The sequence below is a fragment of the Sorghum bicolor genome, chromosome 3 (genome assembly GCF_000003195.3).
Source record: "Sorghum bicolor cultivar BTx623 chromosome 3, Sorghum_bicolor_NCBIv3, whole genome shotgun sequence".
NCBI classification, from domain to species: Eukaryota; Viridiplantae; Streptophyta; class Magnoliopsida; order Poales; family Poaceae; genus Sorghum; species Sorghum bicolor.
Genome location: NC_012872.2, coordinates 2,025,093 through 2,051,788, shown reverse-complemented (window position 1 = coordinate 2,051,788; position 26,696 = coordinate 2,025,093). Strand labels below are relative to the sequence as shown.

At 48.7% G+C, this 26,696-nt stretch overlaps 4 protein-coding genes across 5 annotated transcripts; 1 reads left to right on the top strand and 3 right to left on the bottom strand.

Annotated features, from left to right (window-relative positions):
- LOC8079534 (peptide-N4-(N-acetyl-beta-glucosaminyl)asparagine amidase A) lies at window positions 8,820-11,145 on the top strand. The gene has a single exon (XM_002457108.2). The coding sequence runs from the start codon at window positions 9,031-9,033 to the stop codon at window positions 10,843-10,845; it is 1,815 nt and encodes a 604-aa protein (XP_002457153.1). The 5' UTR covers window positions 8,820-9,030; the 3' UTR covers window positions 10,846-11,145.
- LOC8079533 (peptide-N4-(N-acetyl-beta-glucosaminyl)asparagine amidase A) lies at window positions 12,525-14,330 on the bottom strand. The gene has a single exon (XM_002454921.1). The coding sequence runs from the start codon at window positions 14,328-14,330 to the stop codon at window positions 12,525-12,527; it is 1,806 nt and encodes a 601-aa protein (XP_002454966.1).
- LOC8079532 (peptide-N4-(N-acetyl-beta-glucosaminyl)asparagine amidase A) lies at window positions 18,555-20,546 on the bottom strand. The gene has a single exon (XM_002454920.2). It carries the CDS (start codon window positions 20,517-20,519, stop codon window positions 18,690-18,692), a length of 1,830 nt encoding a protein of 609 aa, XP_002454965.1. The 5' UTR covers window positions 20,520-20,546; the 3' UTR covers window positions 18,555-18,689.
- LOC8081426 (syntaxin-43) lies at window positions 21,752-26,149 on the bottom strand. 2 transcript variants are annotated; one of them, XM_021457977.1, is made up of 8 exons: window positions 25,773-26,149; window positions 24,999-25,272; window positions 24,799-24,888; window positions 24,629-24,706; window positions 23,339-23,416; window positions 23,169-23,234; window positions 23,006-23,086; window positions 21,752-22,422 (listed from the first exon to the last, which is right to left on the bottom strand). In XM_021457977.1, exons 1-8 carry the CDS (start codon window positions 25,973-25,975, stop codon window positions 22,315-22,317), a joined length of 978 nt encoding a protein of 325 aa, XP_021313652.1. In that variant the 5' UTR covers window positions 25,976-26,149; the 3' UTR covers window positions 21,752-22,314. The 2 variants fall into 2 exon arrangements, with proteins under 2 accessions (XP_021313652.1, XP_002454964.1); XM_002454919.2 differs by having other exon boundaries at window positions 24,999-25,275; window positions 25,773-26,148.

Sequence of the window (26,696 nt, the reverse complement as noted above, 5' to 3'; positions counted from 1 at the left end):
ATTAAACACAAAAATAAATAGAAAAAGAACAGAAAAAGGGCAAGTACAGAATTTTATGACTTTATCGTGTGCTTAAAGCACCGGGAAGGTGATGTTCCCCCAACGAAACACAGCCAAAGGTTTTACAATGCAGCAAAGTACCCCCGTTTTGTGCTGTGCAGAAGAAAAGACGCTCCCTCCCTTCACTAGTTCAAGGCTGTATCTGAATTCTAACATGTTTTATTTTTTTTCTCGAATACATAAAAAGTTTGTGTATCTTTATATTAAGATTGAGAAAAAGTAAAAATTACAACCACACGTTACAAAATGACACACTAGAGGCATAGTGTGATACAATCGGTTCTAGCCTCCCTAGCATAAGGAGATTGTGAGCTACTGAGTATTACTCACTAATCATGCTACTTAGCCGTCACAGGCGATCAGATGCGCTATCTTGCGCGACGCCTCGGCCGCTTAACATGTCTGACTTGACAAAACATATGGATTGTCCAATTCACTGGATGGTAAACACTAAAGTAATAAAGCCTGTCAGGTCGAGGACCTTTTGGAACTTAGAAATTTTAAACATATAAAAAACTCAAGTATTTGAAACGGGGCCTCAGTTTTTTTTTGGTAAAAAAAAATACGATGCAGTACTGCAGACTGCCGTTGATAAATTAAAACAAAACATTCCGTTACACTTATTAGATCCGGAATAAAAAGCCACCAAACGATTCGGAGAAGATTTAATATCCGTGCGCGCGAGTGCGAGGGACCCAAAACAGCTGCATGTGCACTCCCAGGTTCCACTCATTTGCAACTTTGCAAAAGATGAGTCAATACTGCGTCGGACATCATCATCATTAATTAGCAGGATCTCTCTCTCTCTCACACACACACACTTGTGCGTGTATATTGTGTGTAAATAAACTCGTGGTTGGAAAATAATCTGCATTTTGCTGTACTACTACTACTACTACCTAAACAGAAACTGTCTCGATTGGCATCGGCTCCTGTTTCTGTTCATGACGGACGGCACGGCCCACCGGATAGCTACTACTGTCGGTCGCTCCTCCTCGTCGGAAGACCAAAGACACCAGCTGTCCAGCTGGCCACAAATCAATGAACAACTCAGCATCTATCAGTCTGAACATGTGGCGTACTGGTGCTAGTCTAGCAAGTATAGTAAAGCTAATGTCAATGATAAACTTGAATACTTGATCATTGGTCATCCGACTTGTCAAAGGAAAAAAAACCAACCAATGTATAAGAGGGCTCAGATCATACTTTTTGATCTCCAGTCCCACCGAAATAGCTTGAAAAAGGTTTAAAAAAAACCTTACCTAATTAACACAGAAAACCTGAGAAATATACCTGGCTCAATGTGGACACGTCTGATAGACATGGCCAAAAATTTTAACCTAGTGTTTTATTTCCTAGTGTTTCAGGTCCACGAATTAATTAAGAGATGCTCCCTCGCGACGCTGGAGAAACGGTGCAGTGCGTCTAAATTTTGAGAAAAATGAGAAATCGTTCAAGAGCTATATGATGGTCACATATATGCACGCGGAACTCTCTCCGTTACGCGAGAGCTCCCAACCCCCGCCGCGACGCTCCGGCCGCCGTCGCCGCCCTCCTGGCGGCGGCGGCGGCCCGCCCTCGCCTGCTCCTCCCTCCCCCCTCCTCCTCCCCCACGCTCCTCTCCCCCCTCCCCTTCTCCCCCTCCCCCGTTGGCCTAGGGGCCTGCAGCACCGGCTTCGCCGCGCGGCTCACGGACGAGAAGGCGGAGGCGCTGAGGGCCACGGACGGGTGCGCGCGGCTGTGCCTGGAGGTGTTCCTTCCGCTCGCCGGGCTTCCTCGGCCTCCACCTCGGCAACGAGGGCTTCTGGAGCGGCTCCGGGTTCGGTCGCCAGCCACCCGTCCTTCGGCGAACGGGCTCCTCCGTGGTGGTGGGCGTCGGCGGCCTGGGCCGGGGGACGGCCGGATCTGGGCCCCCGGCCCCCCCTTTTCTGCTGCTACTGCCACCCCCACCGTTCTCCTCCGTCGCCGGCCTGCCCGTCCTGTCCCCGGCGTCGGCGGCTTGTGTGACGGTCGGATCTGGGCCTCCGGCCTCTGATCTGGCGTGACTCCCCCTGTTCCCTCCGTTGGCCGGCCTGCCTGGCGTCCGTCTGGGCTCCGGCGTGGTCGGGGTGGGGTGCAGGACGGTTGGGCTCGTTCGGGGCGGCTGCTAAGGCTTCGGCACTCCCTCCACGGCTGCGGTGGTCATCTGCTTGGCGGCGGACGGCTGCGGCGGCCGGCTCGCCTCGTGCGCTCCCTGCATCGTGGTGATGTGGGCAGATGTTCGAGCGGTTCGCCTTCGGCGTCATGGCGGCGTGGTCGGTGTTTTGGAGCGGTCTGTGCACGAGTGGGTGGCGCTAGGCGAAAGTCGTGCCTTCTGGCCGACTATGGCGACGCCTTCGGGGCGTCGTTTTCCTCGTTGGAGGCATATGTCGTTGCGTACCCCTCCTCGGCCGACAGCGCTCGTCCCTTATGGGGTTGTTGGTTGCAAGGAACTAGGGCGCCTCGCCCGTATGGGCCGGCAACGGCGGCGCTCCCCGCGTCGCTTCCCTTCTTGAAGGCGTTGCCGCCGAAGTTCTTTCTACGCGTGGCCTGCTGCCCGTATGGTCCCTCGGGCGTCGTGCCGAGCCTTTTCGTGCTTCATGCTGCTCTCCGCTCAGGTTTGCTGGCTAGTGTTTGTTGAAGCTGCAGTTGTGCTCTTTCCGGTGGATGCTTTGCCACCGAGGTGTTCCCGGCGGATGCTTCGTCGCCGAGGTGCGTTGCTTTGCCACCAAGGATGCATCTCCGGCAGGTGGGTCGTTGAGGTTGCTGAGGTGGGGATGGATGCTTGGCCGTCGGATGGTTGCTTTGCCACTGAGGACGCGTCTCCGGTTGGGTTGGTCGTCGAGGTTGCTGAAGTGGAGACGGATGCTTGGCCGTCGGTTGGTTCGCTTTGCCACTGAGGACGCGTCTCCGGCTGGGTTGGTCGTTGAGGTTGAAGATGTGGGGACGGATGCATGGCCGTCAGTTGTCCTTTATGTTGCGGCTCCGAACACTGCTGGCTACCTAGGTGTTGAGTTGTTCTTCTTGTTTTTGGCTTAGCTGTTGGGGTTGTTAGGTGGAGGATCCCCCTCATGTTTCTTGCTTTTGTTTGTGTTCTAGGTTTCTATGGTAATCCTTGGATTACTTGCGAACTCATTGTTTCGGTTACCTGCCGTTTCTTTTGGCTCTTCTTCTTAATAAAAAACACGTGAAGTCGTGATCTCGAAATATATATATATATATATATATATATATATATATATATATATATATATATATATGCACGCGGAATCGGGAAGTAGTACTATAAGGATGGTGTTTTTTTTGGTTTTACTACATGACAGGACAATGGGTACGGACGAGGTTAAAACTGTTGTGCTTGTGCATTGCAGAAATGGTGCATCGGCCTCCGTGGATTTTTAGCACAAACAATGAAATAAATACACTCATGCATGCACATGCACGCTCAGCAGGCTAGCTAGCTAGCTAGTGCAACCACCACTGGAGTGGGGTAGTTAGATTAGCAGTTACGCACCCAGGCATAATGCATTATGTTAGTGCATGGCTGCAGATCATTTCCCACTCACTCGCAGAGCCTCGAGGCTGATCACGAAGGCGTACGTGGTCGCTCCGGCAGAATCATCGATGGATCCGCTGGCGACCACTACTCGCGTACGTACGTAGCGTCCAAAGAAAAAAAAAAGGCTAGGCTGGAACAGATCCAGGCTTGGTTTTCTCATCTCCTGCTGCTCTCTGATGACTACTGAATAAAGATAAATAATAATATGGATCGGTCCCGAGTCCGAGTTTTTGCTAGCTGGCCGGGGCAGCCACGCAAGCGGCCCCGATGACGACGAGGCCGAGCCAAGAAGAAGCTCTTGGTCGGCCATGCTCCGCAGGTCGCGCGCGCGCAGACGGGATGAGATGCGTCGATGGATCGGGGCCCCGGCCCGACGGCGGCTGCGCACCTACCGCAGCGACGCGCCGTGGTTGGACGATCAGATGGGGTCAGCAGCCCGGCCGATCGAGCCCCACCCGGACCCGATCTCGATGGCGCTCTAGCTTAGCTTCCGGTTCCGGCGGTGGCCTGGAGAGCGGGACCCCAGGCATGCAAAAGAGAGCAAGCTCGACCGCGACGGCTCGCCTAACGGAAATCGGATCGTGGTCTCCACGACAGGTGGGACCACGCGTGGTCCTCAAGACTGAGCCTCTTGGGCTTTTGTTGGCTTGGGCTAATTAAGCGGGATGGATTTGTCGAGGATATACCAGGATGAGGGCCGTCAGCGTGAGGTGTGCGCTCCATCTTTCCATTGCTTCCTTCTCTTTTTGGATATATCATATCACGAATCAAGACTCCAGTCCAATCCAAGGAACCAATAGCTGCGGGCCCGTTTGGTTCCGGCTTTTTTTTTTTTTTACCTGACTAAATCACGAACGTTCATCCGGTTCGAATCAAGCGAACGATCCGATAGCGACAGCAATTTTTATTTTAGAAATAAACAAATCCCACCACTTTCCCTATTCGGTAAGCAAGTATTTTTTTTTATTTGTTGCGCGTGTAGACGCGTTGATCTCGTTTTATTTTCACGCACGTGTACACGAACATATCGTTCTATTTTCTCTCGCACATAACTTATACAAACTAAGTTACGCAACATAACTTCAAAAGAATAAATTTAATGTGCTAAGTTATAGAACATTCTCTTTAGGTTTCATCAACATTTTCTTTTCATTTGAGAAACTATTCATTCATAACTCTATACATTACGTTAATCAACTAAGTTAATCATACATAACTCTATACAGTAAGTTAATCAAATAAGTTAGGATACATACACATAAAAGTACATATAACTCGAACAATAAGTTAACCAAAGAAGTTACATAGCATACACATGAAAAGATAGGTTACATACACAACTATATACAATAAGTTAATCAAATAAGTAGACAGTATACAAATTAAAACATAAGTTAGATACATAACTTTGTATAATAAGTTAATCAAATAACTTAGATAGCATACACATAAAAAAGACAGATTACATACATAACTCTGTATAATATAAGTTAATCAACTAAGTTATATAGCATACACACAAAACAAAAGTTAGATACTGTCGAGGGTATCAACAAGGGGTACCCTCACCAACGCGTATAACGAAACCATCCGTACATAAAACTAGCGCCTCGATTCGACGCTCCGTCCGCACGTACGCACGACCATCGACGTCCGTAACCTCGAAGACGGAAATAGCGTCGAGCGAATCAATCAGACGTCGAGCTCTGGTCAACGTCGAATACGGAACAGGCTCCCGCGAATCGGGAGGCGTCGAGCGCAAGGACGCCGCCGCCGCCTAACGCGCGCACGCGGGCCGGGGCATTAAATGCGCCTGGTGCCTCCCCACCTAACACATGGGTCACGGAGGGCGTGATAGGGAACAGGCACCTGTCCCATCGATCTTTTTGCAGCCTTCCCCACCAAACGGCCCAAGACGTGTCAGGAAGTGGGAAACAGAGATGGAGTGTCTAATCAAGACCCCCTCGAGATGGCCAAAGTCAGCGCTTCAACATCAGGACGTCGTACGGCGTCCGACCCTTGACCAGATAGAGACCCATCCAGGAGACAAGTCGGGCGTCGACTGACCACATCCCAACTGCTCCGCCGGATTTGCCGTCGGGTCGTACGAGCGTACATCAGGCAAACCAATCCAGGACGGCGTGCAGAACGGAATGCAAGGGCACGCGTAATCATCACCAGGCTATTAGGACGGGACGACTCGAGGCCATGCCGGTACGGAAGCCTCGAGTAGGTCAGCGCTCCATACTGCTATCGACTCCTATTCTGACGCCTATACATGTACCCTGGGTCTCTCCTTGGGACTATAAAAGGAGGGACTCAGGAATAGAACGGCAGGAGAGACCACGCTCACACATAGTAGAGCTCCACACTTCATACCACGCTTGTATTCACCCCTGTACAAGCACCTAGGTGCAAGATAATACAAACTCTCTCCCCCCCGCTGGACGTAGGGCCTTCTCTTGCCCGAACCAGGATAAATCTCTGTGTCTTCTTGCATCACCGTCCGGGAAAGGGAGCACGCATACAAATTTACTCGTTGGTGTGACCCCCCGGGGGGAAAACACCGACAGATACATATAACTCTGTACAATAAGTTAATCAAATAGTTTGATAGCATACACATGAAAACACAAGTTAGATATATAACTTTGTATAATAAGTTAATTAACTAAATTAGATAGCATACATATGAAAAAACAGGTTATATACATAACTTTATACAATTTATGGTCATAAGATTAAGTAAAATAGGAAGAAGAGAAAAGGTGAAAGAAGAGATCAAAATAGTGCAAATAAAATTAAATTGGTTAACATATAAAAGAATAAAAATATAAAGGAAAAATAAGAAAATATATAAAAAAGATAAAGATGAATGCACTTGTGGTAGCGCATGTTCGGTGGAGGAATAAATGTGACGCACCTACAACAGCACACATCCGTCTCGGAATCGTTCGCTCAAAGGGAAAGAATTGAACGCTCGTGGAAATGGATTTGTGCTATTTTTTTAACTTCTATCATGTGGACACTAATTATTAAATAAAATAAAAATATTATAGTACTTATTAAATTTTAACATCCCAAACTAAATACTATCTAAAGACCCTTTTCTGATGACCATTGCATGCCGCTGCTGCAGGGACAGTGGGATGCAGGTGCGATCACCCAAATTCATTTCGGCGAATGATCGCTGGGCGGAATCCAGCGGTCAATCTCACCTCCCGCAACTTTCATTTTTTTAACAAAATATATTTCCATAACTTACATTTTTTGGCATATGGTCACGACGATGCTCCGCTAGCGCTTTTACATAGTCCGAATAATCAATATCCACGAATTAAATAGATAACAAGATTTTACTACTAGCAAATCAACATGAAACTGTGTCCATCAAAATTCAAATAATTTCATGCTAGACACCATAAAATAGAGCATGATTTTAGAAGGAAAAAAACTAGTTACATAATTTTTTGAGGTCATTTTTATTATTTTTTAAGATTGAACTAGATTTTAATATTTTTCAATTGCATTATTTCGCATGTAAAAGTACTTAGATATTTTTCTAAAAAAGTATTTTATGATTTTTTTCAATATTTTTTGTAAAAAATATTTCCTGTCTATGCTGAACTTTCGACTTAGTACGATTTACCTCTCTAAGAGCAACTCCAACAGGTTGGGTATTCTTGTTATAGAGGTTATTTTAGAATTTGCATAATAAAAGATAGACTCCAACAGATGTGCTATCTAGTTTTGTAAAATAAAAAGTTGGCTATTTCTTGATTTTCGGTGGCCATATATAGCCGACCACTGACACAAGCTATATGATTTTGTAAAATAGCAAGACTGTTGTGGATCTCTTCTCTTTTAAGAAGTTTTCTACTTTACAAAATGGCTAAACAATAGAATTTGACTACTAATTTTAGCCAAGCTCTTGGAGTTGCTCTAATGTGACCTAACATCAGTAAAATCATCACTAAAAGTGCAAAAACAAACGGTTTCAAAAGTTGTGAGAGCTAAAAAAAAGTGATTTTGTAGTTAGAGAGGAAAATTGAACAACCGCAATAGTTAAGGGGGGTAATTGATTTTTTTTAATATTCTAACTAGAAAAACTGCACGACTCGTTGGAGCGGGCCAGTCAGTCCAATGGATCACTGAGAAAAGTGTAGCAAAATGGTCCTTATTGAAATAGAATTTGGTCTTTTAAAAAACATTGTTGAAATAGCAAGATGGCATTCATTATAAGAGAGTTAAGTTCAACTTTTGCTCTCGATCGTGTAGATCAAGCGTTCTCATCTCTTGCTCCACAATTTAGTAATGACCCTAATGTATAGCAAAATGAGAGTTCGTACAATTACTTTCAAATTGTAGCACTACAAATGAGTACATATGTACGCAGTAGGTTATATTAGAAATCAAATCCCACCACAGGACTATAGAAGACGCAGGCCCAGCCGCCCAGACAGAAACCATTCGGGTGAGCGCAGCGAACGAACCCTGCCACTTGATTTCCATTGTTCCATTTTGGATAATTGCACGATAGTGATCATTCACCTTGTCCATTTCTGAATCCTGATTTGTCCCCTCTCGGTGAACAAAAACACAGAATCTCATCCTTGTTTGGCCGATTGCTACTTCGCCGCTTGCCGCTTGACCTGAGGTACAAGTTCACCACTAATTGCCTAATTGCATAGGAAGGCAGCTTTAAAATCTGTACCATGTTCAGGTCGTCGTGGTCTCTGCAGACGTTTGCTAGAAACTTCAAAACTTTCACTTCTCTTGTACTGTCTCATGTGCCTGTGTTTTTTTTTTTTTGACGCAAACGGCAGGGAAGCCCCCTACCTATTTTTTTTTTCTTTTATTGCAGTATGGACACTCCTTGGATGAACTGCTGGAGACTTGCTGAGACCTGGCATCCAAGGCGGAGAACAGAAACAGATAGAACCAACCAAGACCACACACCTCAGCACACCAGATAGAAACAAGGTCCCGTGCCACGGCTTGTTGCAGCATGCCAAGCAACTCGCCTTGTAGGTGTGCCATCCCAATCCGCTGCTGCTGTCATTCCTCCAGCCAAGCAACCAACTTTGAACAGGCAGTGAGAGAGTTAATATGGAACTTTGATCGCAGTCCAAGGCCTTTTTAGGAAAGGCTACCGGCTTTACTAAAAACCCTTACACGAGTATACAAGGAACGAAACAGCTTCTAAAAAGTCGAAAACAAGCTAAAAACAGTGAAGTCGAAGCTGTTTTGAGGATACTCCCGTTACCTTGCAAATTAAAGAGTGCTACGCTTCGGTGCTTCACCACCTAATCCTCCTTTTAAGACGAACTCTAGCTAGAGCCGCGTTGCCACGCGACATATACACTGCATGCATTGCCTTTCCTCTAGAAACCATGGCCGTGTCATGCTCATGCGTTCACCTTGCCATCCTCCTCTCCTTGATCCCGGCCACCGTCGTCGCCTCACCTCGGAAGCTACGCGTATCCCCAGCCGACACGGCCGAGCTCGATGCCGGCACACCGTCGTCCCCGACCGACGCGTCAGGGCCGACCACCTTCTTCGAGGTGGACCGGCCGCTTCGGCCGCCACCGGGCAGCTCTGGCCCGTGCTCCACGCTCCTGCTCTCCAGCTCCTTCGGGTTCACCTTCACCAAGCCGCCCGCCACCGCCGCGTACTCACCGCCGCCCTGCCTGGCCGCGGCGGGCGGCACTGCCTCGGCGATCTCGCTCGCCGTCCTCGAGTGGCGCGCCACCTGCCAGGGAGTGCAGTTCGACAGGATCTTCGGCGTCTGGCTCGGCGGCGCCGAGCTGCTACGCAGCTGCACCGCGGAGCCGCGGCCGAACGGCATCGTCTGGTCCGTCTCCAAGGACATCACCAAGTACGCGTCCCTCCTCGCCGCCGGCAACTCCACCCTCGCCGTTTACCTCGGCAACCTCGTCAACAGCCAGTACACCGGCGTGTACTACGCCAACGTGACGCTCCACCTCTACTTCCGGCGCGCGCCTGCTACGAGGACGCCGCCGCCGCCGGCGACGGCACCCGCCGACCTCATCGTGCCCATGTCGAGAGGCCTGCCTCTGAACGACGGGCTTTGGTACCAGATCCAGAACGCCACCGACGTGCAGTCCACGAGCGTCACCTTGCCACCCAACACCTACCGCGCGGTTCTTGAAGTCTACGCCTCGTCCCACGGCGACGACGAGTTCTGGTACTGGTACACCAACACGCCGGGCGCCGCCAACGGCCCGTTCCGCGAGGTCACCGTTCGCGTCGACGGGGTTCTCGCTGGCGCCGCGTGGCCGTTCCCTGTCATATACACCGGCGGCATCGACCCTCTCCTGTGGCGGCCCATCACCGCCATCGGCTCGTTCAACCTCCCGACCTACGACGTCGAGCTGACGCCATTGCTGGGCAAGCTGCTGGACGGCGAGGCGCACGAGTTCGGGTTCGCGGTCACCAACGCGCTGGACATGTGGTACGTCGACGCCAACCTCCACCTCTGGCTGGACCCAGGGAGCGCGGCGACGACGGCAGGCCTCATCGCCTACGTCGCGCCGGAGTTAGTGGTGAACACGACGACGTCGATGCAGTCCGGCTCCGGCGGCGACACGACGTACCACACGACGACGGCCAGCCGCCAAATCTCGGCGACCGGATGGGTGAGGTCGTCGTACGGGAACGTCACGACGAACGCGACGCGGACGTTCACGTTCCAGAACACCAACGCCGTCATCGACGACACCGCGGAGACGGTGAACCAGACCACCGTCACGCACGCCGGCGTCGCCGTCGTCTTCGCCACGGACCACGGCACCGGCGTCGCGTGCTACTCGGTCCAGGCGCGCCAGGAGTTCCCGCTCTACCTGGACTCGGAAGCGGACCGCGTGACCGTGACGCACGGGCTGGACGAGACGACGGTGTCCTCCGGGCGGTGGTCGTCGGGGCCCCGGTACCGGTCGCTGCGCACCACGCAGAGCAGCGTGGTGAAAGAGGTGAAGGGGGGAGTGTCGTGGGGCACGCGGCAGAGGTACAGGTACGAGGCCACCGACGGGTTCGGGTGCTACCTGAGGAACGTGGCCAGCAGAGGTTACAGCATCGCGTCGGACCAGGCCAATGAGGTGTGCGCCAAGGGCGGTGGCGGGGCCCCTGCCGGCGGCAGCGTCACGGCGGCGTCCGGAGCGGACGAGGCTGGGCTGGTCCGGAACTGAACGTTGCCCGATCCTCCTGCATGATTTTCATTGAAACAAATAAATAGTCTGCCTGAGCTCTGGGTCCATGGAGACGAGTTGAGAAAAATTGGAAAATATGATTGAAAACCTAATTGTCAATCATAGCAAGATATAATGTGAGAGGAGAAAACGAAATCAAAGTACAAATAGCGTCATTAGATTGCCATGTGACCCTATCTAGTGAAGGAGGGAGGAGGGCTAGCACCCCTAGTATTCCTATGTCCACTTATCTTTAAGGTCCCATAGCTAAATATGAGTGCTCAGACAAAAAAACACTCCAACATGGCCTCTACTAAAGCTCTCAATTTGGGGTGGGCACCATATTCACCCTCCAGACCTCATTCCTATGGGACTATGGAAGAATGGGGGCTCACCAAAGGACCCTCATCCGGTTGTTCCTCACTTGCGCTCGTATGAAAATCGTGGATCTAGCGACGAACACAGTGGCTCCTCCCTCCACTGCGCTGGCCTCCTCCCTACCCTTCGAAGCGGCAGGAGACTCCTCGGGGATCTCCCTCTAGCGGTGTGTGCTCAGGGTCCTTCTTTGCCTCGAGAAGGTCAGTCACCGGTGGCCAGTAGTCGCGCGGACAAGTGACAGGTCGAGCTCCAATGGTCCAGCCATGCGAGCGCGGTTGTGAGCCTGTCTGGGATCTCCGGCGCCGCGCCAATAGGATTTGGTCGCAGCAACACGAGCAAACCCTGCCATCGCTCCGCCCCTGCACGGGCCATAGGCCACTGCCCTTACCTCCGCTGCCTATGCTCCTCCCCGTGGATCTCTGTTCCTTGTGTGTGTGTGGAGGATTGGGAAGAAAGGTTTGACCCAATGACGAGTGGATATCCATGTCTTTGTCTACTCATATGGATTTGGAGACTTTTGTTTGGGGTGTGCTGCTGGAGTTGAAACAAAATGGGGAAAAACACCCAAATCAAAAATAGGAGCCCTGATTTGGGTGCCCTACTAGAGTTGCTTTAAGCATATCCATTTGTTTGGCTTCTAAGTCTACCGCTTCAAAATCCAACCAAAGGCACCAACTTCCTCCTAGTACATTTTTTCACGGCAACTAGGGATAGGTTTTCACAAAAATTACCCACTTGCCATGAATGACGTGTGGGGTTGCGGACAACAACTTTTTCAAAACTCAAATCTATTCAACCAAACGGCTTTCAGCTTTTTCACATTTCACAAACTACAACAACTTTTTCACAGCTCACAACGACTTTTTCGGAAGCTACAGCACACTCCTTTTCCTTTGTTATTATGCTTACTTTTAAGGTTATGTGCTCTATTGTGTCCCAATAGATACGTGTAGAGATATATACACAGGAGAAGAAAGACAATACTCTTATGCTGTGCACACATCTTAATGTGTATCTATAATTACGCACTGTATGAGATCAGGTGCCCTGAGAAATATAAATAATAAAACTGTGTGACTTCAGTATATATCTAGTTTACACCAGCCTGTATAGCAGTATATTAGGACATTACAAATCGGCCGTACCTCTTATTCCAATGTATACATTTTATGATAGTCTACACTTTGCGAAAAGGGTAAATAAACCAATACACACATGTACGGTCCGTAGCTCGCTCTTTCAGTGATTCAGTGAAGCACCAAAGGACAACCATGCATATCCCTGGACAGTCAGCTCCAGTCCTAGTAGGAGCTCAGCTGCGGCGTTCCTGCAGCCACCGCCCGCTCCGCAATGCCACCGGCGGGCGATCCCTTCACGCAGGCCTCGTCGGAGTGGTCGGACACCACGTCGTTTCCATGGCTGGTCACGTTCCGGAAGTAGCAGGCGTCGGAGGCCTCGTACCTGTACGTCTGGTGCGCGTCCCACGACTCCCTGACGGTTTCCCCGTACTCGACGTCCACGACGCCGGCGCACTCCTGCGAGTTGCTCAGCGACCGGGCCCAGGACCCCGACCGGCCGGCGGCGACGCGCTCCTCGCGGAACCCCAGCCGCACCTTCGTCACCCTGCTGTACGCTTCCAAGTCGGCGTTCCCCACGTCCACCAACTTGTACAGCGTGAAGCTCTGCTGCGCCTCCTGTGAGTACAGCACGCCGCCGGCGCGGTCCGCGACGTGGGCGGCGGAGTAGGCGTCGGTGGTCTGGTTCACCTCCGGCTTCAAGTAGCTGTCGCGGAAGCGCATGGTGTTCTCGTACCCGAGCCTCTGCGTCCACGTCGCCGTGAACTTGCCGTACGACCGCGTCTGCACCCATCCGGAGGCGGAGACGTTCCGAAACGCCGTCATGTAGCCGGAGCCATCGGGCAGAGTCGCCGTGGCCGTGTCCAGCGGCGGCGCGTCGTAGCTGATCATGCCCGCCGCCGTGGCCGTGCCCCTGGGGTCCAGCCAGAGGTGGAGGTTGGCGTCGACGAACCACGTGTCAATGGCGTTGGTCACCGTGAACCTGACCTCGTGCTTCTCGCCGTCCAGGAGCTTGCCGAGAAAGGCCGTGAGCTCGATGTCGTAGGACGGGAGGTTGAACGAACCGATGCCGGTGATCGGTCGCCAGAGCATGGGGTCGATGCCGCCGGAGTAGACAACGGGGAACGGCCACACGACGCCGACCAAGTCTCCGTCGATCTGAACAACGACCTCGCGGAACGGGCCGTCGTCGGCGTTCCCGTACCAGTACTCGTCGCCGGACTGGTAGGAGAGGTACACCTCGAGAACGGCACGGTATGTGTTGGTCGGCACCGTGACGCTCGCGGTTGCGTCGTAGAAGTCGTTTAGGATCTCGAACCAGAGGCCGTCGTTCAACGGGAGGCTCCGCGATATCGGAACGACGGCGTCGGCGGGGCCCAGCCCGGGCTGCTGCTGCTGCGGCGGCGGCGGCGTGTGGCGGAAGTAGAGGTGCAGCGTGACGTTGGCGTTTAAGACGCCGTTGTACTCCTGACCGACGATGTTCCCGAGGTACACGGCGAGGGTGGTGGAGTCTCGGGCCGCGAGGAGCGACGCGTACTTGGTGACGTTCTTGGAGACCGTCCACTCGACGCCGCCGGCGCTCTGGATGGGCGGCTCAGCGGTGCAGCCGCGGAGGAGCTCGGCGCCGCCTAGCCACACGCCGAAGACGCGGCCGCACTGGTTGCCGCGGCACGTGGCGCGCCACTCGAGGACGGCGAGCGAGATCGCAGACGCGCGGCCACCGGCCGCCGTCAGGCATGGAGGCGGCGAGTAGGCAGCCGTGGCGGGGGGCTTGCCGTAGGCGTACGCGAAGGAGTGCGAGAGGAGCAGCGTAGAGCACGGGCCAGAGCTGCCCGGCGGCGGCCGGTGCGGCCGGTCCACCTGGAAGAAGATGGTCGGCTGGTCCGCCGCCGGCGAGCGCGGCGCCACAGCTTTGAGCGCGGCGACGTCAGAGGCAGAGAGACGGAGCTTGTGAGGGAGCGAAGCGATGGAGAGTGGGACAAGGGAAGCCATGAGAAAGACGAGGAGGAAGGGCACGTAGGAGCTGGCCATGGCTGCTGGTGCGTTAGGGTGGAGGAGACCGAGAGACCCCAGGTGCTTTGGCGCGCTTCTTGCAGTGGAGGGGATTTAAAAAGGGCAGTAAAGACTAAAGAGTAGAAGTGAAGTAGAGCACACTCCATTTGCAGGGACCATGTTATTCCCTGATGGAGTGATGGTAAGTTGGACTGCAAGTCATACAGCGACGCTAGGCCTTGTTAATTGAGGTAATGGGGCGTAATGATGGAGTTAAAATGTTTGATCAAGTTTGGATTGCAAGTTTAACTTACCATGGGTTAGTAAAGTTAAATGTATGATATTTATATGAAGGAGGACATTAGCAATGTTCTGTGCTTGTGTATGACTCAGATTACTACAAGGTTTACAAGAATGAGCACCAGAAATGCAGAAGCATAAGAGCATTCCGAGAAGCTAGAAAAATTGCTGAAATGCATAAAATCTGTGATTTCGCCATACAATTTTATGTCTTTAGGATCTTATTAACTAAGGAGCTTGATTCTACAATCCTAATCAATAATTTACGGCACAGGGATCTTACATCACCACCACCACATACTATACACCATCCCTGCACTTCTTCGTATGCATCCATCCATCTGGTAAAACCGGCCATGGCAGTCAGTTAGCCATGGGAGAGGCTGAGAGACGACCCAACCCAAGTGATTGACCCATTGCTCCAAAAAAAAAAAAACCCTGGTGGCTCAATAGCACAGGCTAATTTCAGTAATAGTCAGTATAAAATTATGTGATGATAGACCGGCAGCACCACAACGTTCCTTGTTGACCCTGATAGAAAAATAATATAAAGCATAGTATAATATAATACAAATTATGTGTTACTATGCATGATTTGTACGTTGTGTACCCTGATAGAAAAATAAAGAGACAAATAAGATATAAAAAATAGCAAAATTTTAATGCGAAAAGTGATGTTGCTCAGTTATTGCCTTTATTTCAGGTAACAGAACTTAGTTTTGAAAATAAAAAACCAAATATGAAAGCTTACATCAAAAGATTTGAATATAAAGATTTTAAGATGGCTCATGAATTATATGAACTAGGTGAATTCTCCGCGTGTTGCTGCGGGATTTTCTTAAAAATAAATTTATATATATATATATATATATATATATATATATATATATATATATATATATATATATATATATATATATATATATATATATATATATATATATATATATATATATATATAGCATTACTATATGATATTCAGTCTATTATGTATGTATACATATGAATTTGACTTGCATGTATTTTATTGTATTAGATCTAGTAAAAGATAATAGAGTAAAAACAAATATCTGGTTACATTGTAGAGGAATTAATTGGTGATAAAACAAATAGTGTAGTACATGACTTGTATTCTAAGAGATTAAAGATTTAAAGTATTTCACATAATATAGATGACATGGTTATTTTTTGTAATGGATATGAGATGACATGGACTTAGTGGGGAATGATGTGGACACCTTACATGAAGAGATAGAATATTTAGTGGGTCACGTAGGCCTTGTTTAGTTCCCAAAAAATTTTGTAAAATTTTTCAGATTTTCCGTGACATCGAATCTTTAGGCGTATGTATGAAGTATTAAATATAGACGAAAATAAAAACTAATTACACAGTTTGGTTGGAATTGACGAGACGAATCTTTTGAGCCTAGTTACTCCATAATTGGACAATATTTGTCAAATATAAATGAAATTGGTACTATTCACATTTTGCAAAATATTTTGCAAGTAAACAAGGCCGTGGAGAATGATGTGGACACCTTGCATGAAGAGATAATTCATCTAGTAAGGTTTAGCTTTATAAGAGTTATAGATGAGAGATATGTCACTTCGGATGTGATACAAAGGGCTTGTTTAGTTCCCAAAAAATTTTGCAAAATTTTTCAGATTCCCGTCACATTAAATCTTTAGATGTATGCATGGAGTATTAAATATAGATGAAAATAAATACTAATTGCACAGTTTGGTCGGAATTGACGAGACGAATCTTTTGAGCCTAGTTAGTCCATAGTTGGACAATATTTGTCAAATACAAACGAAAGTGCTACTATTCCTATTTTGCAAAATTTTTTGGAAGTAAACAAGGCCAAAATGAGAGTCGTATACATTCAAAAGAAATTTAGAAAGCTTAGTTTTAAATATGAATAATTTTTTTTAAAATATATATATATATATATAGTTTTTTTTACATAATTTAACTTATCATAACAACTTTTTGTACATAACACCTGCAACAAACTTTTGTTCATTACTATTAGTGGGTAAATTTATCGTAACAATTTCTCCACAACTAAATTTTCTAGCTACCCTTTTATATAATAAAATTTTATGAATAATGCAACTCATACACATAGTTTTTTATCCTTCAATGTCGGTGAAAGAAATTATATCCAGCAGAAAATTTTGCACAAGTTATTCCCAACAAACTTCTCACCTAGAAAATTTTGTTCATTGTAGCGAGAAGAAAGTTGGTTAGCTAGGTTAATATATACAATACAAAAGAAAAGAAAAATGAAAGAATGAAAAATAAAGGAATAAAAAAATGAGAGTGAAAAGTGAATGGACCTGTTGGAGCAAACGACTATGCTGATTTGGATCCGCGGGGAAGTTGTATAGTTGGCCATACAGCCCGTAGCCCGTTGGCCCGGCCCGGGCACGGCACGGCCCGACAACTACCAGGCACGGCCCGAGGCACCGGGCCGTGCCTGGGCCGCCACCGTGGCCCGTGGCACGGCTTAGGCACGGCCCGACAGCCCGGTGCTTAATGGCCCAGTAAAAAATATAGTTTTTAATTTAAAAAAAGAGAAAATGTAGGTCTGTTGGCTCATTCATCCATCCTAATTGGTCTGTTAAGAAATGTAGTCTGTTAATTCTAAACAAAAAAAGAAAATATAGGCTTGCTACTGGCCTGGCACGACCTTGGCCCGGTGGCCCGCCGTGCCTTCGGGCCGGCCCGACGGCCCGCGGGCCATACCTTGGGCCATACTCCCGGCACGAGGCACGGTGATGGCACGGCCCGGCCGGCACGACGGCACGGCGCGGCCCGGGGCAGACACGGCACGGCCCGATGGCCATGTATAGGAAGTTGCGGGCCAACCCATTCGACGTGCAGGTGATCTAATATAGGTTCGCGGGGAAAATAAACGAGCCAACCTATGTCATGCACATGATCTACGTCAACATTCACGAATAGCTCACGAACAAAAAAGAATCGACGTAATAGGAAGCGACGTCAACGTTCAGCCGAAACGAAACAGCAGTCAATTCCCGACATCCATTTTCTTTCCTTTTTTAAAAAGTGCATATGTTACTTTTTATTTTTAGACAGAACAGGAATCATTTCTATTTCTCTTTTAAGACATTCGATTCTCTATTCACTTTCTTTTGCTAGATCACCTGTTCTTTAATATTTTTTTAATTTTTTAAGGAGCATGTGCTCATAACTTATAAAACGAAATTAAAAAGCATAACTTTCATGATAAACTTAACAGTACTAACTTAGCAGTGCTTCTAGACAACATAAGTTTGAGGAATAACTCAACATTGCTAACTTAGTCGTTCTCAAAAAAGTTATACTATATAACTTATGTACATAAGTTTACTCCCACTATTTCAAATTATAAGGCATATTGACTTTTCTAAATTGAATTTACTATGTATCTAGACACAACTATATATGTATACACATAACAAATTCAATATATGTAGAAATATCAAAATATTTTATAATTTGGAATAAAGGGAGACATAATTTACACAATACAACTTATGTACATAAGTTACACAACTAATACACTAGTGTATATAGAAAGTTACACAGTTATTATACACAAACAGAAGTTATATAATACAACTTAGCAGAATAGGTTAGCAACATAACTTAGCAGAATAAGTTAGCAATATAACTTATATGTTATAAGTTAATATACATAAATTGCTACTAGAAAAATAAAAATCTTCGAAACATACAGAAGTGCGGTCTAGTTTTGTTCGCCTCGTCGCGTTGAACACAGCGGTGTAGACGGAATTAAAAATAGATACATCAGATGTCAAGCAGAAAAAAAAGTGGGAGAAGGGGGAAGGAGGGTGGGAGGCCGGCATGTATCGTTCGCTGGATATCGTTCGCTAGATCCAAAACTAGTGAACGACCGTAACAATGGAATTGTAAATAGGAAGACAGAAAGGAAGCCAGTATGGAATTGCTGGAATCGGGAAATCCACACATACATGTACGATCTTCTGTAGATCGTAGCTCGTTCTTTCAGTGATCCAATCAATCAAGCAGCAAAAAGAAAAAAAAACATCTCTGGTCACAGTCAGCTAAAGTCCCAAGAGCTCAGCCGCGGCCGCTCCTGCCGCTGCCGCCCGCTCCGCAATGCCACCGGCGGCGGCGTGCGATCCCTTCACGCAGGCCTCGTCGGAGTGGTCGGACACGACGTCGTAGCCACGGCTGGTCACGTTCCGGAAGTAGCACGCGTCGGAGGCCTCGTACCTGTACGTCTGGCGCGCGCCCCACGACTCCCGGACGCCTTCCCCGTCCTCGAAGTCCACGTCCCTGGCGCACTCCTGCGAGTTGCTCAGCGACCGGGACCAGAACCCCGACCGGCCGGCGGCGACGCGCTCCTCGCGAAACCCGAGCAGCACCTTCGTCGACGCGGTGAACGAGTCGATGTCGGTCTGGTTCACCACGCCCACGAACCTGTACAGCGCGAAGCTCTGCTGCGCCTCCTGCGCGTACAGCACGCCGCCGTGGTCCGCGACGTGGGCGGCGGAGTACGCGTCGGTGGTCTGGTTCACCTCCGGCTGAAAGAAGCTTTCGCGGAAGGTGATGGTGTTCTCGTAGCCCAGCCTCTGCGTCCACGTCGCCGTGACCTTGCCGTACGACGCCGTCTGCACCCACCCGGAGGCGGAGACGTGCCGGAACGCCGTCGTGTAGTAGAGCCCATCGTCGGGACCCTCGGGCAGAGTCGCGGTGGCCGTGTCCAGCGGCGGCGCGTCGTAGCTGATCATGCCCGCCGCCGTGGCCGTGCCCCTGGGGTCCAGCCAGAGGTGGAGGTTGGCGTCGACGAACCACGTGTCCATGGCGTTGGTCACCGTGAACGCGACCTCGTGCTTCTCGCCGTCCAGGAGCTTGCCGAGAAAGGCCGTGAGCTCGATGTCGTAGGACGGGAGGTTGAACGAGCCGATGCCGGTGATCGGTCGCCAGAGCAAGGCGTTAATGCCGCCGGTGTAGACCACGGGGAACGGCCACACGACGCCGACCAAGTCGCCGTCGATCTGAACGACGACCTCGCGGAATGGGCCGGTTTCGGCGGTGTTCCCGTACCAGAACTCGTCGTCGGAGTGGTAGGAGAGGTACACCTCGAGAACGGCACGGTACGTGTTGGCCGGCACCGTGACGCTCGCGGTTGCGACGTCCAAGTCGTTCTCGATCTCGAACCACAGGCCGTCGTTCAACGGGAGACTCCGCGATATCGGAACGACGGCGTCGGCGGGGCCCAGCCCTGGCTGCGGCGGCGGCGGCGGTGGAGAGTGGCGGAAGTAGAGGTGCAGCGTGACGTTGGCGTGGAAGACGCCGGTGTACTGCTGGTCGACGATGTTGCCGAGGTACACGGCGAGCGTGGTGGAGTCGCGGGCGGCGAGGAGCGACGCGTACTTGGTTACGTCCTTGGAGACCGTCCACTCGACGCCGCCGGCGCTCTGGATGGGCGGCTCAGCGGTGCAGCCGCGGAGGAGCTCGGCGCCGCCTAGCCACACGCCGAAGACGCGGTCGTACTGGACGCCGCGGCACGTCGCGCGCCACTCGAGGACGGCGAGCGAGATCGCGGACGCGCGGCCGCCCGCCGCCGCCAGGCATGGCGGCGGCGAGTAGGGGGCCGTGGCGGGGGGCTTGGCGTAGGTGTACGCGAAGGAGTGCGAGAGGAGCAACGTAGAGCACGGACCGAAGCTGCCCGGCGGCGGCCGGTGCGGCCGGTCCACCTCGAAGAAGACGGTCGGCTGGTCCGGCGCCGGCGGCCGCGGTGCCACAGCTTCGAGCGCGGCGACGTCGGAGGCAGAGAGACGGAGCTTGTGAGGAGGCGAAGCCAGGGAGACCGGGACAAGGGAAGCCATGAGAAAGACGAGGAGGAACGGCACGTAGGAGGTGGCCATGGCTGGTCCCTTGGGTGGAGGAGGGCGAGAGGGAGGCCGCAGGTGCTTTGGCGCGCTTCTTGCCGTGGGGGGGATTTAAAAAGGGCAGTAAAGAGTAGAAGTGAAGTAGAGCTTACTCCATTTGCAGGGACCATGTTATTCCCTGACGGAGTGACTGTAAATTGGACTGCAAGTCACACAGCGACACTTGGCCTCGCTAATTGAGGTAATGGGGGCCTAATGATGTAGTTAAATGTTTAATCAAGTTTGGATTGCAAGTTTAACGAGCCAGTATAGTTAACTAGTAATACAGACAGCTGCAGCAGGGGGATTACGATTTTTTTTTTTGAAATTGGGGGATTATGATTTGGGCCCTGTTTGGTTCCACCAACTAAATTTTAGCTAGCTAAACTTTAGTCACTTTAGTAGCTAAAGTTCCAAACACATTGACTAAAAGGAGCTTAAATAGTTTAGTTCCATTAGTCATCCAAGAGTAGCTAAAATAATTTTAGCTAGCTAAAATTTAGCAAGGGGAACAAAACAGACCCTTGGTGAACTACTAGGATGATATTTATACAAAACCGAACATTGGCTATGTTCGGTACTTGTGTAGCATACGCATTCCCAGAAGCCATAAGATCAACGCAGGAATTTAACAGGATTTTCAAATGAATTTCAGAGGAATCAGTTCAATTTCACAAGAAAAACGTCGAAACAAAATTCTCTTGTTCCAAACAGCCTGCTTGAATGCAGGTCCTACGTAGGTGTTTGATGAAGCATATTTGTAGGCTGTAGAAGTCCTCTAGGCCTATCTGAAGTGGTGGCTCGCTAGGAGGCAACTTTGCCTTGCTTTGCTTCGGAGGCTGGCTGCTCTGATTACTGAGATTCTCCTCTTTGATTGGGATGGTGCGCCAGTAACAAGCAATACTTCAGGGCCCACGCTACCATAGTTCCTAAAATCTGCGATTTTGGCATAGAATTCTACAATCCTATTCCTAACCAATATTCTACCGTACAGGGATCTTACATCACCACTAGCACATACACCATCCCCTGCATGGCTGCGTGCATCCATATGCATCAATCCATGGCTTAGGACCAGCTGGTCAAACCAGCCATGGCGATCAGTTGGCCATGGGAGAGGCCGAGAGACGAACCAAGCGATTGAACTCCAGCTCCAAACAAACCCTTGTGGCTCACAGCACAGGCTGATTCCAGTAATAATAAGCAGATAAAATTTTGTGATGATAGACTGGCAGTAACTGGACGCTGCTTGTTGCATTTCCAACTACACAGGAGCGAAAAGGTGTCAAAACAATCCTTACGAATGTCTGGTACAATGAAATGCCACTTCAAAACTAGCTCAAAATAGAAGGGCAGACAACATAAAGCAGAAACGAGATGACACAGGAACTGAATCTACTTTCTGATTTCCGATAACTTGATGTATGATACAACTCGCTCTATACAGAGGCATACACAGCCAGCTAACCTGGTTGCTCCAAGGCAAACTGGAAGGGGAAACGTGTCAAACAATCCTCTTCAGATTTTTTTTTCTCTCTAAAAATAAGAGGCATGTATGAATAGGGCATCTCTACATCTGCAACGATGCAAAAAAATTGTGGCCAAGACTGAAGACAGTTGCTAGCCATTATGAATATGGGCAGGAGAACCATCTTCAGATCAGTGAGTCGTATCGCGCTATTCAAATGAACTGTGGCGTTCTCCATATGCAGGCATGGTGTAATCCTCACTCACATGAGTAGATGAGCGTGGTGTGTGCTTGGCCACCATTAAAATGAGAGAGCTATGTATGTCAGAAAATGATCTTCTTCAAAATCAGAAGTACTATCATGATGAAGATCAGAATGACAAGGACAGTGGCACACATCACCATGCCCCCTTTCTTCTGGGTCCTCTCAGCCTGCAGAACAGATGGACCAAGATATTAGACCACAAGTGAAGCAGCTTTTCTTTATTTCAAGCAACGCTATTGAGTTCTGCAAGTGAAGCACACATGATCACCATGGAACCTCTAACATAATGCACACATCTAACAGTAATGAATACATAGCGGCGGCGGCGGCCGGGGAGAGGGGGGGGGGGGGGAATCATAAAGGCACAAGAAAGTGCCTGCAGTAACTGAAGGGTTGGTTAAAAATTTACAGCCCCAGTCACGGAAAATGACATCTTTTACAGGCATGGAAATAAAGGCAGGGTGGTATCGTTTAATGACAATCAGGATATTCCAAGATAATATACCAACTAAAAAGGTGAAATATTTTAATCGCATGACTTCCACCAACGGCAAAAAATTATGGGTACCCTGAAGGCACATATAACAAAAGACCAAATCTCTACACACCTATCATGCTATTCAAAAAAACAACCAAGCAAAAATCCTACCAGCAGCATAAAGGTTTGGTTCATCATTACTAAAGGTCCATTTTTCAGAAATGTATACAGCAGAAACATTAGTGAGGGTAAATATGGTTTGAGGATGAAACCTTTTGCAACTGTTTGTAACCCTCCTCAACTGAAGCTGCAACATTCTGTATGTTGTAGTCTATCCGATCGATGATGGTTCCCTGTTTGAAGTAAGAAATCAAGAGTCTGGTCCCAACTCGTTATCTAAAACCAATATCGACAATTAATCAGGGTTTCATATACCTGATCAATCACAAGAACTGAAAGATCCTTCATGATCTGTGCAAGTTCGTTGACTGATTCAACAACCTTCAAGCCACAAACAATAACAAACAGACTTCAGAACATGTGCTGTCAAAAAGAGAATAAAAATGCGGTTGGCAGAACCATCAGGAAAATAAATAAACACTCACCTGCTCAATTTCTCTCTCCCTTTCTCTAGTGAACGCTTCGCTTTTCTTAAGTTTTGACATCTGAACCTCAGTGAAACCCTGGTAACAAAATACAATTATGAATTACATCAATAACTTAAACTTTAAAGAACTAGCTGCACTTCTCATCATCTGTTGGACTGGATCCCAACAATTAAATTCTTAACACAATAAATTCAAATTCAGTCAAATCTATCATGCATGGATAATAAAAAAATCCTAGATTGTGCCGAAGAATTTCCTAAAACATCTTTGCAGCAGTTTTGGTTACACGCACCGACCATCTAACACTGTTAGTCCTGCATACAGGACTATACTCTGGATGGTGAATGCATGGTTGTGCTCTTATGTTTAATTGGATCAATATTGTTTGCTACAAGAAGATAAGTAAAAGAAACTTCTTGCATTTTACTCACATATATCATATACAGTATATATTATTAGTCAAGTGCCCATCTCTTACAATGGGCCTCAAATAACAATACCACAGCCTCTAATGAAACGGAGTGGACCATGCCCTTTTCAATCAGTTCAAAGTTGCTAGGCAAAAGGACCAGGTACAACCCTGGTGCTTGACATAATATATAGCTTAGTATCCAATCTTATTCTCCATTCATAATCTATTCTATGCTAACCAAAGCAATGTGTTTGCAGCCAAAAGAAAAAATGTGTGTATGTAGGGTACTAGGGTGGGAAGTGTTTTCCGTACACAGGGGTGGATATCAACCATGCTAATATAAGGTTTCAGGGAGCCATAATACAGAGTTATCCATTTCCACCGACAAATTTAATATCAGCATCCAACTCCAGCCACAGCCACAGCCACAGCATCAAAGGAGGGGGAGAACTGAGTTACCCATAACGAAAACCCGATTCAAAGACTGAATTATGGACTGTATAACTAACCCAAATAAACAAACACCGGTGCACATAAGGCAGAACTTCGTCATTATTATTTTGTCTTTTACCTGTAATTTTTTCGATTTTTCTGTTTATGCATATAGAGGGAAGCATGTCCTGTCAAGCAAATGTTTATTTCACTAGTATGGAAGTCTCACGGAGTCTCGGAGAGTGAGCAAGTGTCAAAAAAAATTGTACAAAGGAAGGGGAGAAGACACATAAAGCCTCTCCCAAACACACTCCTCTTGTTAATATCTACTATGCATTAGATTTGACATAAGTTACAATAGGCACTCATCTTGCTAATATCAAATACGCAGAGATAAAAAGAATCACCAAAATCAAGCATGTACAGACCAAGACAAAACATACCACATCGTCAAACTCATCGTCTTCAAATGTAGACTTCGTCCCATTTATATTCATTTCCAAATCAACACCATCCTGACCCTGCAAAGGTATTCGTCAAGAAAGCATATAGTCAGGGTTGGGCAAGCATTCTATCAGCACCTAATTATCTGATGACAACAACAGAAGGGAACCTCTTTTTGTTGGCGAAGCTGCTTTAAATATGATGACTGCTTTTTCCGGAACTCCATCGACAGGTTTTGCAGGTCTGTAGCAAGAGAACGCTGCACATAACAGCCAGGGATATTTTGTACGTTAAACAGGGATTAAAAAAAGAACAAACTGTCACTCTTTAACTTATAACTGCCAATGATAAATAAGGTTCTATAATCACCTGGACATTCTTGCGGACATTTGAATCCTCTGACGAATCTTTCATGGACAGCTTCTGCAGCCTCTTCTCGGACCTCTTGAGCAAGTCCGTTACCTCATGTGTGAGAACCTCAATGGCTCGCTGGTCATCTCTGCCATCGCCAAAGGATGGCATCAAGGCTTTGGCATGTGCCTTAGCCAGCTCTGCCATTTTCGTCCTTGCCCGCTGCATGTTTGCAGATATCTCTTCTGAAACATCCACCCAGGCTGGGGGTAGCCCGACTGTCACAGCGCCTCTACTGAAACACAGAAACCAAATGTCAGTGGTGCATAATATTAATTCATCATATCAACACTGAGGTGTCCAAGAAGTGACACATCAATGAAAGTAGTTAACCTTCGCAACCCACCATTACAGCTTACTGCCTAAGCCACTGATCACTGACCAACATGCTATAACAAGTCTTCCATTTGCTCGATCTAGTGGTGGAAATTCCCATCCCCAGTAAGGCTGCACAGGTCGTTGCCTCATAGTAATTAGCAAATACGCAAAGGCTTGACTAGATCAGACAAGCTAATGGGTGAGTCTAGTGATCTGCAATTCAACCAACTCATTTGAGTCACCGGGTCAATTAGCCCACTCTACTCGCTAGCATGGTCAAATGCCTCTCGATCTAGCTGAGAAACTCCCATCTCGCAAGCCCGCGTCGCAGCTAGCTAACTCTAGTGATCCCCGAACGGCAGAGAGACCAGACGAGATGCGAGGGGGGGTGTTGGGAGTTGGAGGTGGTGGCACCTGGAGCCAGAGGGGTCCTCGGTGCTGAGGGGCGCGTAGGGGCGGTCGGAGCGCAGAAGCGAGGCCATCTCGATCACCGGCCCTCCCCCGCCCGCGCCCCCGCCCGCGCCGGACGACGACGACGGCGCCCCCGACGGCGCGCGGACGTGCCGCAGCGCGTCGCGGTACTTGCGGTAGAGCGGCGTCCGATTCCGCGTCGCCATGCCGCAGGCGCGAGGGGCCGAGCGCGGGCTCGGGCGCGTGAGATCTCGACGGCGAAGGCGTTGTTGATGTGGGGGCTCGGAGACGAGGAGGAATTGGAGTTGGTGCGCGACGCCGTGGGGGAGGACACGATGCACGCACACGGACACGGTACGAGTTGAGGACTTCGTCTCCCTTCACCACCAAGGAAGCAACGGCGCAATGGAATGCGCGTATTGGGCTGTTCATTATCAAAAAAAAATTATTGGGCTGTTTATTTGGGCCTTACCAGATTCAGCTGGATTGTGCACTTTAGCTGGTGAGAATTGGTATGGGCCGTGATTGCGCATTGCTTGCTGGCCTGCTGCAACAATTGCATGCAAAGCTTGCACGGTTCCTTTGCCTCTCACATGCTTTTGTGGGCTGGGCACCTCCGTAGCTCAATCCTGTCGAGAAATCGGTTTGGGCCACAGAATCGTCTCCTCAGAACTGAATTTTTAGACGCGAGCAGGGAGCTGCACACTCTGGCTAAACTTGTCGTTCAGGACAAGATTTGGTCAAATCTTGTTAAAACTAATGGCATCGTGTATTCGTAAAGGTGAGTGTGTATTTAGACATCTATGTTATACTGTGTAATTTTTTTTTAAAAAAAACTATTGTATTATTTTAGTTTATATGTCGCATGTCTATATTTCCATTCAAAGTACTTATAACATTCACGATGAAAGGAATGCAAAGCTCAGG